At 35.7% G+C, this 13,837-nt stretch overlaps 1 protein-coding gene across 1 annotated transcript in view; it reads left to right on the top strand.

The window, feature by feature from the left end:
• Positions 1 to 13,837, top strand: part of COL24A1 (collagen type XXIV alpha 1 chain) — a 385,490-nt gene that overhangs the window by 321,498 nt on the left and 50,155 nt on the right. The window contains 1 exon segment of the mRNA XM_032594090.1: positions 67 to 174. Within this exon segment, the coding sequence (XP_032449981.1) occupies positions 67 to 174 (108 nt within the window).

Genomic DNA, 13,837 nt, shown 5'->3' with positions numbered 1-13,837 from the left:
AAAGGTAATTGTCATTTAAACATTTGTACAGCATCTGTCTATAATCCATGTAATTTAATTACCAAGGGTCTTCCAGGCCTACCTGGGCCAAAAGGCATGCAAGGATACCATGGAGCTGATGGCATTTCAGGAAACTCTGGAAAAGTTGGGCTACCAGGAAAACAGGGACTTCCTGTGAGTAGAATGAATATCTCTTTACTTTTTATTTCTTATTTATAAGTGTCTTTTTGCTAGACCATATATATTTTAGCTTTCTTAGTTTTGATACTGTCTCAGATTAGCCAATCACTGCTTTAATAGTTGTTTTGGAATTATGTTTATGATCTCCAGGGAATGTCAATGAGTACATTCTCTTGCATATTTTATATCTAATAACTCATACATAATATATGCCATTTTTGCACATATAAAAGCTTATAAATAAGAACCATAAAGAAGCACAATTTTAGGGACTACACAACCCAACTGTGTTTTGAGTTCATCAAATATCTTAAGCCACCTTTGGAACATTGAAGGCAGCTTTTGTACTACAAAGCAGAGTTCAGTAGTTGCAACAAAGACCAATGGCCTCACAAAATCTAAAATATTTACTCTCTTGCCTTCTACAGAAAAAAATTGTTCTGGTCTGTTTGTATTGTCACACTGTTCTTATTCTATGGCTTTGCAATGTGTCCTCATATTTAATGGGGCAAGTTCCCCTTCTTTGCACTTCTACCCCATACATTTGAGATTAGATTTGCTGGGTTTCTCTAAAAACAAAACAAAAACTTGAATTGTCATTGGGTTTGTCTTGAATTTATAGCTTTATTGGGAGAAAATTCATAACTTACCATTTAGTTAATCAAATAGATGAAATATTTATTCTTAATAATTTTCTATTGTCCTATAATGAAATATTTCCATAATAATAACAGCAAAAGTTCATATAATGCTAACTATGTGCCAGGTACCATGATAAAGTGTTTGACTACATCAACTCACTTAATCTTTACAACCTTATAAGATATATACAATTACGATCCTCATTTTATGCATCTAGAAACTGAGGTCAATTATACCTCAGTTAAAAAAAAATACATACATACCTACATACATTCTGAGGCACTGAGATTATCACTTTCAAGTGTCTCATAGCTAAAAGACAGACTAACTCCATATTCTTTGCTCTTATCAATATGGAGTATTGCTTCTTAATAAAGACTTTGTGTATTATTTTTTATTTTATTTTCTAGTTAGTTATTACTTATTTAAAGAATGTCACTAATTCAGGTTATATTCTATACAACTGGATTTTTTTAAATTTCTAATAATTTGCTTTTGTTTCTATTGGATTTTTAAGACAGATAATATCACCTTCAAATAATGGCAGATTGATCTCTTTCCTTACACTCACTTCTTTTTCCTTCCACATAAGTTGGTAGGGACCTTCAATACTATGTTAAACAGTAGTAGCAATAGGGGACATTCTTCCACTGCACAGATCTTAGAGAACGCATCTAAAATTTCTCCATTAAGAATATTTGCCATCTTAATTCTGTCTTTTCCTTGTCTTATACTGTCTTATTTCTTTTCTGTCTTCTTTTTTTTCTTTCCTGATTTCTATTGGATACACTAAATTTTCTTTTGCTGGTTTAAAAATTGCCCTTTCTTGGGGTGCCTGGGTGGCTCAGTCGGTTAAGCATCTGACTTCCGCTCAAGTCATGATCTCCTGGTCCATGGGTTCGAGCCCCACGTCGGGCTCTGTGCTGACAGCTCAGAGCCTGGAGTCTGCTTGGGATTGTGTCTCCCTCTCTCTACCCACCCCCGACTTGTACTCTGTCTCGCTCTCAAAAATAAATAAACATTTTTCAAAAATAAAATAAAAGTTGCCCTTTCTTTTTTGATTGATGTTTTGTACCAGTTGCACTGAACTTAAGAACCAAATATGTATATATTGGTATGTATTAACTGTATTGATTTGTTAAATGTATCACTATCTGTATTTCTAACAAAACAAGCACTTTTATGTCCTCTCATTTCCTTTTGTCTCTATAAACTACTCTTTGCCTCCATCACTTTGTGATATTGCCTTGATTTTACTTTTAGTTTTTATGCATTTACTTTCTCTTTTTTTATTTCCATTGCTTCTTTTTTGAGTAATAATCAAGCTATTTGATCACTATTACTTTCAATATCCCTTATAGAATCTCCTGAATTTGTTTCTATTATTATTTCAGTACTTCCTCCAAAAAGTATTTCCAGTCTAGGTATTTGTGAGACTAACCATTGAGGCCTCATATTCCTACAGATATCTCACATATATATGACAAATTCAACACTGTACTGGAGGTTCTAATCAATTAAGTAAGGTTCTAGTGAGGGTAATAAAAACAAGTAAAATGGAAGAAATAAAACTCTCTTTATTCATAGACAACATGATCATCTATGTAGAAAATCTTTAAGACTCTACAAGAAAAAAATAAGTAAATTTACCAGAGTTGCAGGTTGTTAGATCAGTATACAAATTTCAATTGTATTTCTATATACTAACAATTAACAATCAGAAAGTAACATTTAAAAAACAGTAGTGACAATAGTGCCAAAATGGGATAACATGACCACAAAAATGTGCAAATCTATATGCTGAAAACTATAAAACATTTCTGACAAAAGTTAAAGTAGAGCTAAATAAGTGGCATATATACCATGTTCATTGATCAGATACCATTAAGACATCAATTACCTATACATTTGCAGTGTCTTAAAACATTAAACATACTTATCATATGACCCAGCCTTTCTACTCTTAGCCAAAAGAAATGAAAACATGTATCTACACAAAAACTTGTCCATGAATATTCATAGCACTTATCTTTGTAATAGCCCTAAACTGGAAATAACCCAAATGTTCTTCAAGAGGTGTCTGGCTAAACAAATTGTGGTATGTATGTACAATGAAATATTAGTTTGCAATAAAAAGAATGAGCTACTGACACATGCTATAGCATGAGTGAATCTCAAAATATATATGCTGAGTGAAGAAAAAGAGACCAAAAAGGGCACATACTGTATGATTCTACTTATGTAAAATCCTAAAAATTGCAAACTAATCTGTAGTGACAGAAAGCAAATCGGGGGTATCCTGTAGATGGGAGTGCTAGACGTATGAGAAGGAGGGCTTACCAAAGGAACGTTTTTGGGGGAGGGGGCAGATATATTATCTTGATTGTGATGATGGTTTCACAAATGTGTGAAATCTTTTATGCAGACTTATCAAATTATGTACTTTGCAATTTATGTCAGTAAAGTGGCTTGATATGAGAGGGTAGGGAGAAAGAGAGAGATGACACTGAAGAATAAGTAGGAGTTAATAAATTAGGAATGATTACTGTGAGTGAGGAAAGCCTGAAAGAAACATTCTATGCAGAGATGACAGCATATACAAAGCTAGGAAGAACATAGTGTGTTTGAAAAACTAGAACATTAGCAATTATGGCTAAAGTTTAGTGAACAAGATGTATGCTGATACAGTTTGATGCCATTGAAGTACACAAGAGCCACATCATGTAAATATTGAAGGACACGTTAAGGATATTGAGCATTATCTGAAGATACTAGTACCCCGTTGAGGTTAGGAGGGACATTATCCCAATTTTCCATTTTTAAAGGACTCGCTCTGGCTTCATTATGGAAAATGGATTGAAAGGGGCAAGCATAGATACAGGCAACTAATAAGAAGACTATTTATTGCAATATTTCAGGCTGCATATCTTCATGGTTTGGACTCGACTAGTGAAGTGGAAATGGAAAGAAGTGGGTGGATTTAGTGGTATTTTGGAGGTAGTTTTTACAGTACTTGATATTTGGTTAAGGGAGATAAGGGAAGGAAAGGGATGTCAAGGATAACTTCCAAATTTCTAACTTGTGCAAGTTCCTAACTTGGTGCATTATACTGCCCGTCATGAAAAAAAGCAAACAGTGAAGGAAGCCCAAATTTTATGGGTAACGTTATGACATTTAGGCAATTAGATATTCTGGCCTAGAGCTCAGAGAGAATGTCAGATATAAATGTGAGAGTCATCAGCATATAGAAATGTACTTAATCAGAGTCATGTTAGAAAGTAGATGAAATACTCTACTTTTGAATTTTGAAAAAAATATTTACAGAAATGAAGAAAGGGTTAAGACAGCCAGTAAGGGATGTTGGGAGAATCCAGAGACTATCAACAGTAGGATGTGGTTACTGTCCTTAGACCTGAAAGGTTAAAGGAAAGAAATAATGTCAAGTCGAGAGCCAAGCTGAGGGCTGGAGCTGTGGGAAAAGGGGCACCTTACGGGAGCTGTATTTGAACGTAACCTAGCCACTGACAGAATGTCAAAGCCAGGAGGAAATGGAAGAAATAAATATAGTACTCCTTTCTCCTCTAATATCCTAGAGATATGTACCCCATTGGCCAACCCCAACTGAAAGTGAAAAGAGGACAAGGGAACTCAGATGATAACAGTCCATGAAGGTCAAATTCCCAGGACAAACAGCAAGATAGAGAAGCAACAGTGAATAGATTTGGGGAACAAATGAAGAAAAATACAAATATTAAATAAACGATGGAAAGAAGGTCTGGTACTGAGCTGTAAGGATTTCTATCATTTAGAAATCAGGTAAAGAAGGAAGAGGAGACTACAAAGGAGACTGAAATGGAGTGATCGTAATAGGTAGGAGAAAAAGAATGTAATGTCATAGAAACTCAGGAAAAAAAATATTTCAAGGAAAAAGTCATCAACTAGATCTAATAATCCTGAGAGATTGTGATGGACATGTGTTTTATTAATTTCATTTTTTTGGTTTTTGGCTACTCAGCATTTTAACCCCATCTTATGTTTATAAATGTTTATGTTTACTCCCTTTTTGAGTCTTGGTGGGGGGAGGGCACCTTCTACAGAAGTCAGATTCTAGATTTTCACTTCCCATTTCCTCCTTGAAACAAGGACACAGGCCTATGACCTAGGCCTAACCAATCAGTCATGTCCAGCTAGCCCTTTGGCTGGGGAGTTAGTGATACGCAGAAGCAGGGATAATAGAGAATTCTACTCTAGTGGCAGTGGCAGTAACCCCAATAGCACTCAGGTTCCAAGGGTGACTGGAGTCCATGTCTAGCAAGCTGCGGTGATGCACTCTGCAGTGTCCAAATTCTGGCTACCTAAACTCCTTCAATTCTATGTATTTTCCGAACCTGGCTTTCTGGATTTGTCTGTGAGCTACTCAGTACCTTTTCAGTAAATTTTCTGTTTAAATTATCCAGGATTAGTTTCTGGTATTTGCAAAAACAGACACTGACAAGTACCAAAATCTAAAAAGATAAAATTATAACCACTATACTTTAGTATATGGAGATCATCGGTAACATCAGCATATAACCATTTGATCTGATGCGGGGGATGCAGAAATAGGATTGCAGTGCTTGAGGAGAGTGGACAGTGAGGAAATCAAGATATTCAGACAATTCAATGGAGAAATTTGGCCCTGAAAGAGAAAGGAGGGCAATAACTAGAGATGAAACTGAAATTATAGTAGAAGTTATTTTTAAGTGAGAGAAGCTTAACCACATTTAAATGCTAGATAGACCTAGTAGATATGGAGACGCTGAAGACATAATGAGGAGCAAGGAGAATCTGAGTATGAATTAGGTAATAAAACATGCATATTCTAGCTCCACTTTGTAAGCTATTCCACTTCTAATTAGGCAGTCATTTTTAAAAAACAGATTCAGGGGCGCCTGCGTGGCGCAGTGGGTTAAGCGTCCGACTTCAGCCAGGTCACGATCTCGCGGTCCGTGAGTTCGAGCCCCGCGTCAGGCTCTGGGCTGATGGCTCGGAGCCTGGAGCCTGTTTCCGATTCTGTGTCTCCCTCTCTCTCTGCCCCTCCCCTGTTCATGCTCTGTCTCTCTCTGTCCCAAAAAAATAAATAAATAAATAAAAATAAAAATAAATAAAAAACAGATTCAGAGCCACATGTCCCTTTATACATGACTTGTATAAAAACCTCATGGAATCTTATGATGAAAGGAGTTGAAATGAATTACAATAATGTTGTATACCTCCCAAATCCATGAAGCTGAATGGTATCTGCTATTGCTATTAGTAAGCAATTAGGTATCAGATCATAATTCATCATCTCCTACTTTTTAGCATTTTCAAAGAATAAGAAAAATTTCACATGCATACTTTGAATATCAGAATGTCATAAATATTGAAATGTTTTGTAGCCTTCAAAATAAAAACAAAATTAACTTTCCCTTGAGGAATCCCCTTTAAATAAAGCCCCAAGGTTTACACATGCCATTGGTATTTAAGAATACAGAAAATTTTTCTGTAAGTATTTCTGCTCCCTGTAGAATATATGATATGAAATCAGAATAATAGTTTTTATAAGGAACTGGTCTGTTCAATGACATTAGGTAACAATGGCCAAACTGGTCATTAGGTGAAATGATTTCTAAGTAATTATTTCTGAAACTTACTGTGGCAGTAGAAAAACTACTTAAGAGATAGTAACACAGTCTTTAAATACTAGCATATTCCCTGGAATATTTTCAACAACGGATAAGGACATCTTTCCATTGGTCTTTTTTTGTAATTTTTATTTTATTTTTTTAAATCATGGCACCGTGGTGTTTCTTGGCTTACCTTTAAAGACTGCTGGATTTTTCCACTGAGAAAAATATTTATTCTGGGATTTCTAGCATTATGCAACTGCCTGATTTTCCTAAACAATGTTCTTTCTTTTTTTTTTGATGTGGCCAAGGAGTTAAAGAATTCTTGGCATATTCACTCCACAGTTTCGGTGTTTTTCCAAGGTCATGTGACTATAACTAAAGGATAGTATTGGGGAGACTCACAGTTGCCTGTGTGAATTTCCTTCTGTATAAATGAGTGTTTTGAGACTCGTCAATTTAGCACATCTGTAGTAAATGAGTCTACCATGCTGTTTTCATTGCGTTGGACTTCAGTAGTGCCTCAATCATTTATGAAAAAGGAAAACAACTTTTCCCTGCAAAGATCATAAATCTATTTGTCATCAAAATGAAGGCTTACCGGTCTTTTTATTTTTTTATTGCTGCAACTTATAAAATTGGTTATTGGAAAAGAGGGAAAGAAACAAAACTAACATCTTGACTTAAGACAAATCAAGGCCTTTCAATCTTGACTTTGCACTTTGTCAGGTGAACATAAGCTTAAGTGTTGTATAAAATGAGATGCTTGTCCTAAAAGAACATCGAAAGTCTTAAGTTTTCCACTTGTGGATTGTGCCCAGTATAGGAAGGAAAAACACACTTCATCAGCCCACTCATAATCCAAGCACAGAGTAGGAAGACCACCGTGGAAGCCTCTGTTAAAGAACACCAGCAGCCCTGCCACCCATCTGGTGTGTTCTCTAGCCTGTGAGCTAGTCACACTAAAGAAACTTCTGTTTCTGAGAAGATACATTTCTTTCTTCACAGTATTTTGGAGAAAGAAACATACCATCAGCAGATCCTGTCAACTCTTGATTATTAAGAGGGTGATTTCCAATTATGGTTTATCCTGATTGCTACTTTCTCTCTATTCCCTCTGCTGCTTGTTTTGGCTCATTAACTGCTCATTAGGAACTCTTCCAGAGCAGACAAAACACAGTCTGTTTGGCTGCTTATTAGCAACAAAATGAAAGATTTGCTAAAGGATGTAATGTTCCTAGTTGAGTCTCCAATGACTCTCAATCCAATAAAGTTCATAGTCTTCTTGGAATGTTGATCCTTCATGATCTGGCCTCTGTTTACATTTCCAGTGTTATAGTCCACTTTTCTCCTCACATTTGCTGTGCATTTCAGTCATAATGGCGGCTAACAATTATTAAACACTTAGCACGTGCGAGGCACTATTCAAGGTGCTGAATATGGATGAAGTTTTTTTAATCCTCAGAAAAAAACCATCAAGTAGGTAGAGCTATTATCTCCAGGTTACAGAAAAGGAAGGTGAGACTCCAAGAGACTAAGTACCTTGCCTGAGGTCACACGGACAACAAATAATAGAGCCAGAATTCAAAATCAGGCAATGTAGATTCAGAGCCTACCTATGTCCTTAACCACTATACTGTGCCCTTTCAGGTATGCTTAATTACTTAGACATTCCTCCAAATTCTGCATATTTTCCTACTTTAATGCCTTTGTACATGCAATTTATGCCTTCTGCTTGGAAAGCTCTTCCATCTTTCTCTCTGACTTCAGGATGAATAATTTCTTGCTCTTTTAGGACTTAATTGAACGGTTGCCTCCTTCAGACACTCTTCTTTGGATTCTTCACTCAGAGTTAAGCCTCCCTGCTCTGAACTTATGTATACTGTATACACTGCTTCCATCAGAGGATGGATCATATAGCTGCTGATTACATATCTTCACATCTTTCTGCCCCCAAAAGATTGCAAACTCTTGTAGAATGGGGATCGTGTTTTATTCATCTTTGCATCCCTAGCACTTAGCAGTGTTGGGCCTATAGAAGGAGCTCAGTAAATATTTGAAGAATGAATATTCTTTGCATAATAACAATGACTTCGGAGACCCGAATAAAGTTAGGATGTGTCACCTACTTAATGTCTTAAGCATCATCTATACCAGCAATACAAAAATACCTGACTCATATGGTTTTTCTGAGTATCAAATGAGACATTCTATGTGAATGTCTACTATTGAGCTATTATCATCTTTCCATAGTAATAGATATTCGTGGTTAAGCAAACATTCATTCATTCAAAAATATTTGTTTAGTGCTTAATATGAGCCAGGAGTTAGAGAATAGAGCAGTGAACAAGATGGACAAAGAATTGCCTTCATGAAACATACATGAAACAGCAAGAAACTTCTGACGTTTGACCATTTTAGACCTAAAAACAATTCATAATGCAATATGGATCAGCCTAGTAATTGAGTAGTAGTCCATATATAAACAAATCAGGCAATTCTAAATTGTGCTAAGTTCTATGAAAGAAATAAATAGGGTTTTGAAATAGAACATGTGGGAAGTAGATTATAGATGGAGTAGACAGTGGAGGCCTCACTGAGGAAGTCATACTGGGGTATATTTATACTATATACCCCTTCAGGAAACTGAGCCAGGTATATACAGAATGAAGGAAGAACACGCTATGTGAAGGAATCAAAATGGAAAAACCTGCAGTCAGGAAAGAATCGGCATGTTCACAGGATTCTGAGGATCAAATAAAATAATATGGGTATAGATTTGCTATTTTTGAAATAAAAGATGGACATGTATTTCTTCATAGTAGTGTGAGCCTAGACATGTCTAAGAGCCAAAGCATAAATGAAATAACTTCTTTCAGTCCTTGTTAGTCCTGTGATTATACGTTCTGAGCTGAGTAAAGGAGATTTCGTAAGATACATTAATTTTGCCCAATATTAGAGTGACATTTGCCCTGTCCATTTTACAAGACTGACAAACCACCAGTTGTTCTAATGGAAATGTGTGAATAATTTCTGTGAGGTAATACAATGTTGAAATGCCTACATTCATTAAGGCTGAACAAGAGTTAGTTTTGTATACTCTTGAGAATAACCTAAGTCAAGCTAACCTGACTTGTCTCAACGCTGCTCCAAGTTCCATAAGCTTTAATATGTTTAGAGATTCAAAACTGAAGTTATCTCCTAACTGTAGTATACAGCTCATTCATAAATCTTATTTCCAGCCTTTGGCCGCATTACTTATGACTGGCACTGAAGGAAAATGTTATGAATGCTACATTATTTAGATATAATGTAGCCTTGCATATAATCACCTAATAATTCCTATCCCGTATTTTTTAAACAGCCAATTCTTTCCTAGGAGGGATATATTTAGTAAACCAAATAAAATGAGAAATTCTTACTTAAACAGAAGTGTCTTTAGTTGCTTGGAGTAAAGGAAGCAAAGCATTACTTTTATTAACTCGTTGATTTGCTGGCTTAAACAAAAAATGCAGTACTTATGTTGCCTAATAATGCAAAAAAATTCAGGGCATCATACTTATTTTTTGCTCTATAGAAAGAAAATTAATTTTAATTGCTATTTTCTCACACAATAAATAACTACATAAATATAATGCTAGGAACACAAAGAATGCTTGGCAGTAGGGAAAGAAAAAAACTTTTTAGTAATTTTCAAGGTGCTACTTTAAAGGAAAATATCAACTAATTTGAAGTTTAGTGTCACTTTAAATTTATTATTCTGTTGTTGAGAAATCAATAAAATTAACATTAAAAATATTTATCTTTTCATTCAACATAGTTTTAAAGACGGCACCCCTTTGTTAATCTACTTTAAAATGTGTATTTCTATTGTTGCCTGTCTTTAGCAAATTTTATTTCTTTCTTACTTATTTCTTAATATAGTTGTTTCAATCCTAATGAGATTAAGGCAACTAAATTAAGAGACCTAGGGGCATTCTCTGTGATGTTTCACTATTATATACAAACCAGTCATCACTGTAACAAAATCTTCCTCTCTCTCTCTGTCCTTCTAATGTGTGCAGATAACTCCATTTTCCTTTCCAGATCTTTCCATTCAATTCCAGATTAAAGGCAAAGTTATACGTAAACTACTCTTTCCTTTCCCCACGGGGAAGTCAAAGTAAAAGACACGGAATCCCTCTTCTTTTCTTAACTGACATCGATTAAATAAAACAATACAACCATATTACCATGACAGTTTCTGATACATAGATGACAATAAGAAGTAACTCTTGTGGCTGATGTTATTGTTGTTGATTACTGACCCAAGTACTTGTTTCTTTAGAATATCAAGGATTAAGCAGTCACTGGTTTCAGTCCAATCAAAACTGACACTTCTTCCAGAGTTTATTGGTTTCATCATCTGTGAACAAATTAATTCTGGTTTTGTTTACATTTTAAAATTCACTCAGAATGACTTACTCTTTGCTTATTGGTGTTAGACAAATCATTTGGAAGACATTGGAAAGAATGCCTAGGCATAAGCATCTGTTTCTCTTGAAAGCAAAATTACTCATCCATCTTTGTGTTCATAATAAGAAATATTTGTTCTCTACTTGTATGAAACATTGTTTGGAACTTTGTACAGAACACTCTGCTACTATCCTCAAATTTCTCTCTAAGAAACCAACATGAACAGTAAATGACTTGGAACATAGTCATTGTGCTGTGCTAAATATGTGATAGCACTGCAAGTAAAGTTTCTAGTTTTCAGTTAACCCTACGGACTAGTTCTAGGGTCCTTTTTATTCTCAGCTAAAAAGACCTATTGACTTCAGGAGCGTTCAGCAGTGTCTGAATGTCCATTGTCCATGCGTTACCCAAAAGATACATTTTTTTTTTTTTTTACTGTTAGCAAATAAAGGTCTTAAAAATTGCCTAAAATTACAAGTAAAGTGCTAATGTTTCGGAATTTTGGAACGTTGAGGTATCCTCAAATTGTCTAGGGTAATCTGTCATATGATATCCTCTCCCTGTGGCGTCTATTAGTTCTATAATACATCCAAGGATAGGCTATTCACAGCTTTGCAAGACAATCCACTTTAAAAAAAAAATCCTTACATTTCACCTAGTTTAACACTGGACCTAAGTCTATATATTAACCATCCAAGGATAGGCTATTCACAGCTTTGCAAGACAATCCACTTTAAAAAAAAATCCTTACATTTCACCTAGTTTAACACTGGACCTAAGTCTATATATTAACCTAAGTCTGTATGATTTTTTTTCCTTGCTTACATACCCTTCCTTCCATCTTTTATATGACCTTTTAGAATCTGCTTTCTCTGCAGGCCATTGGTTTCTTTACATTTTTCACCTTTTTTTGTTTTTCATGGGGAGGGCACTATTCATCAAAATTTGTTTTTGAGACTTGCCTTTTCTTTTTTTTTTTTTTTTTTTTCAACGTTTACTTATTTTTGGGACAGAGAGAGACAGAGCATGAACGGGGGAGGGGCAGAGAGAGAGGGAGACACAGAATCGGAAACAGGCTCCAGGCTCTGAGCCATCAGCCCAGAGCCCGACGCGGGGCTCGAACTCCCAGACCGCGAGATCGTGACCTGGCTGAAGTCGGACGCTTAACCGACTGCGCCACCCAGGCGCCCCGAGACTTGCCTTTTCTATAAAGTCTTATTTCTATTAGACACCTGGCCATTGGTATGACACCTACATCTTCACTAAACATTTTGAAATTTTATCTCAAGGTCTCAGGTGACTGACTGGATTTGCTTTCATTTGCATTAGTGAGTTCTAAAATGGCATCAAGTCCCGGGGCACCTGGGTGGCTCAGTTAGTTGAACGTCTGACTTCGGCTCAGGTCATAATCTCACAGTTTGTGAGTTTGAGCCCCACATCAGGCTCTGTGCTGACAGCTCAGAGCCTGGGGCCTGCTTCAGATTCTGTGTCTCCCTGTCTTTGTTCTTCCCCTGCTCAGCTGTCTCTCTCTCAAAAATAAAGATTTACAAAAATTTTTAAATGACACCAAGTCCTGAATCCAGGATTTGTGTGGCAGGGGGAAAGAAATAGGATAGATTTCATGCATCCAGGGTCCTCAAATTCATGTGACAAGGGGAAGGAAATAGAGATAAGTGCACTTTGGTTAAGGTGCAAGCAATATGTAAGAACCATATAACCACCTGAAACTTAAGTCCACAATGTGGATCTCTCTCTCTCTCTCTCTCTCTCTCTCTCTCTCTCTCTCTCTGTGTGTGTGTGTGTGTGTGTGTGTGTGTACATGTTCTCTCTGCCCCACCTTCCTCTCTCTCTCCATCTCTCTTTCTGTCTCTTTGTCTCTACCTCCCCTCTCTCCCTCTCTTTTCTCACTTACTCCCCTTCTCTCCTTCTCTCTCTCTTCCCCTATTTTGTCTTCAAATGGTTCCTTGCATATATCAAGAACCACTAATGTAGAGAAATGATGAGAGAGAAAATGGCTAATGTAGATTGGGACAAAAAAAGTTTAAAGGTCAACCTAGGAATATGAACCTATACTCTGTAGGCATCTCTCTCTATGTGTCCAGCATAGTACATGGCACGTAGTGATATAGAATACATTTACATTCATTACTATAGTGAGTTTTGTGATCATGAAGAAAATCTACATAGAAAAGGTAATTCTTTAACTATGTTGAATTATTCACTGTAAGTAAGAAAATAAAAAGATATGTGGTGATATAATTTGGAGGAAATAACTTGGAGAAAAAAGGAAAAATACCTTACTATTATATTCAAAATTGGCTTTATCTTTAAATCCTATTCTCCCAACCAGACCTTCTACAGGAATACTCTCTTTAGCAAATCATCTTTCCTATTACATTTGTAACTTTAAGGGCAATATCTTTATCTTATGATCCAGTTCTACTCTACTTTATCAGTAATTCCTGTTTTGATCAGCACCAAAAGTAATTTCCCCTATTCAGAACCTCTCTAGAATTTGCTTTCTATCTCTCTTCTCATCTGGCAATTTTTAAAATATTTCTGTATTTATTATAACTGTTTATATAATTACATTTTATCCTTTTCACTTAATGTTAAGCTCCTTGAAAATAAAAACATATTTATATTTGTATTCCCCATATGGCTTCCTATGGTACCTTCCTTTCACATAGATGATATTCTATATCATCATCAATTTTTTGCTGAATGCATGAAAGAATGATTGCACAACCCAATTTAGTATCCCAGGAATCAACTGAGAAAGTAGTGGTCATCTAGAACAAAGGTCAACAAATGTTTTCTGTAAATATTGGTAACTATTTTAGGCTTTGAAAGGCAAGAGGCAAAATTAAGGGTTTTATTTAAGAACTTATGCAACAAAAGATAAAATAGAT

This window comes from Lynx canadensis, chromosome C1, assembly GCF_007474595.2.
Source record: "Lynx canadensis isolate LIC74 chromosome C1, mLynCan4.pri.v2, whole genome shotgun sequence".
In the NCBI taxonomy this organism is placed as follows: domain Eukaryota; kingdom Metazoa; phylum Chordata; class Mammalia; order Carnivora; family Felidae; genus Lynx; species Lynx canadensis.
Note: the sequence above shows the minus strand (reverse complement) of the source record. Positions and strands in the feature narration are given on the sequence as shown.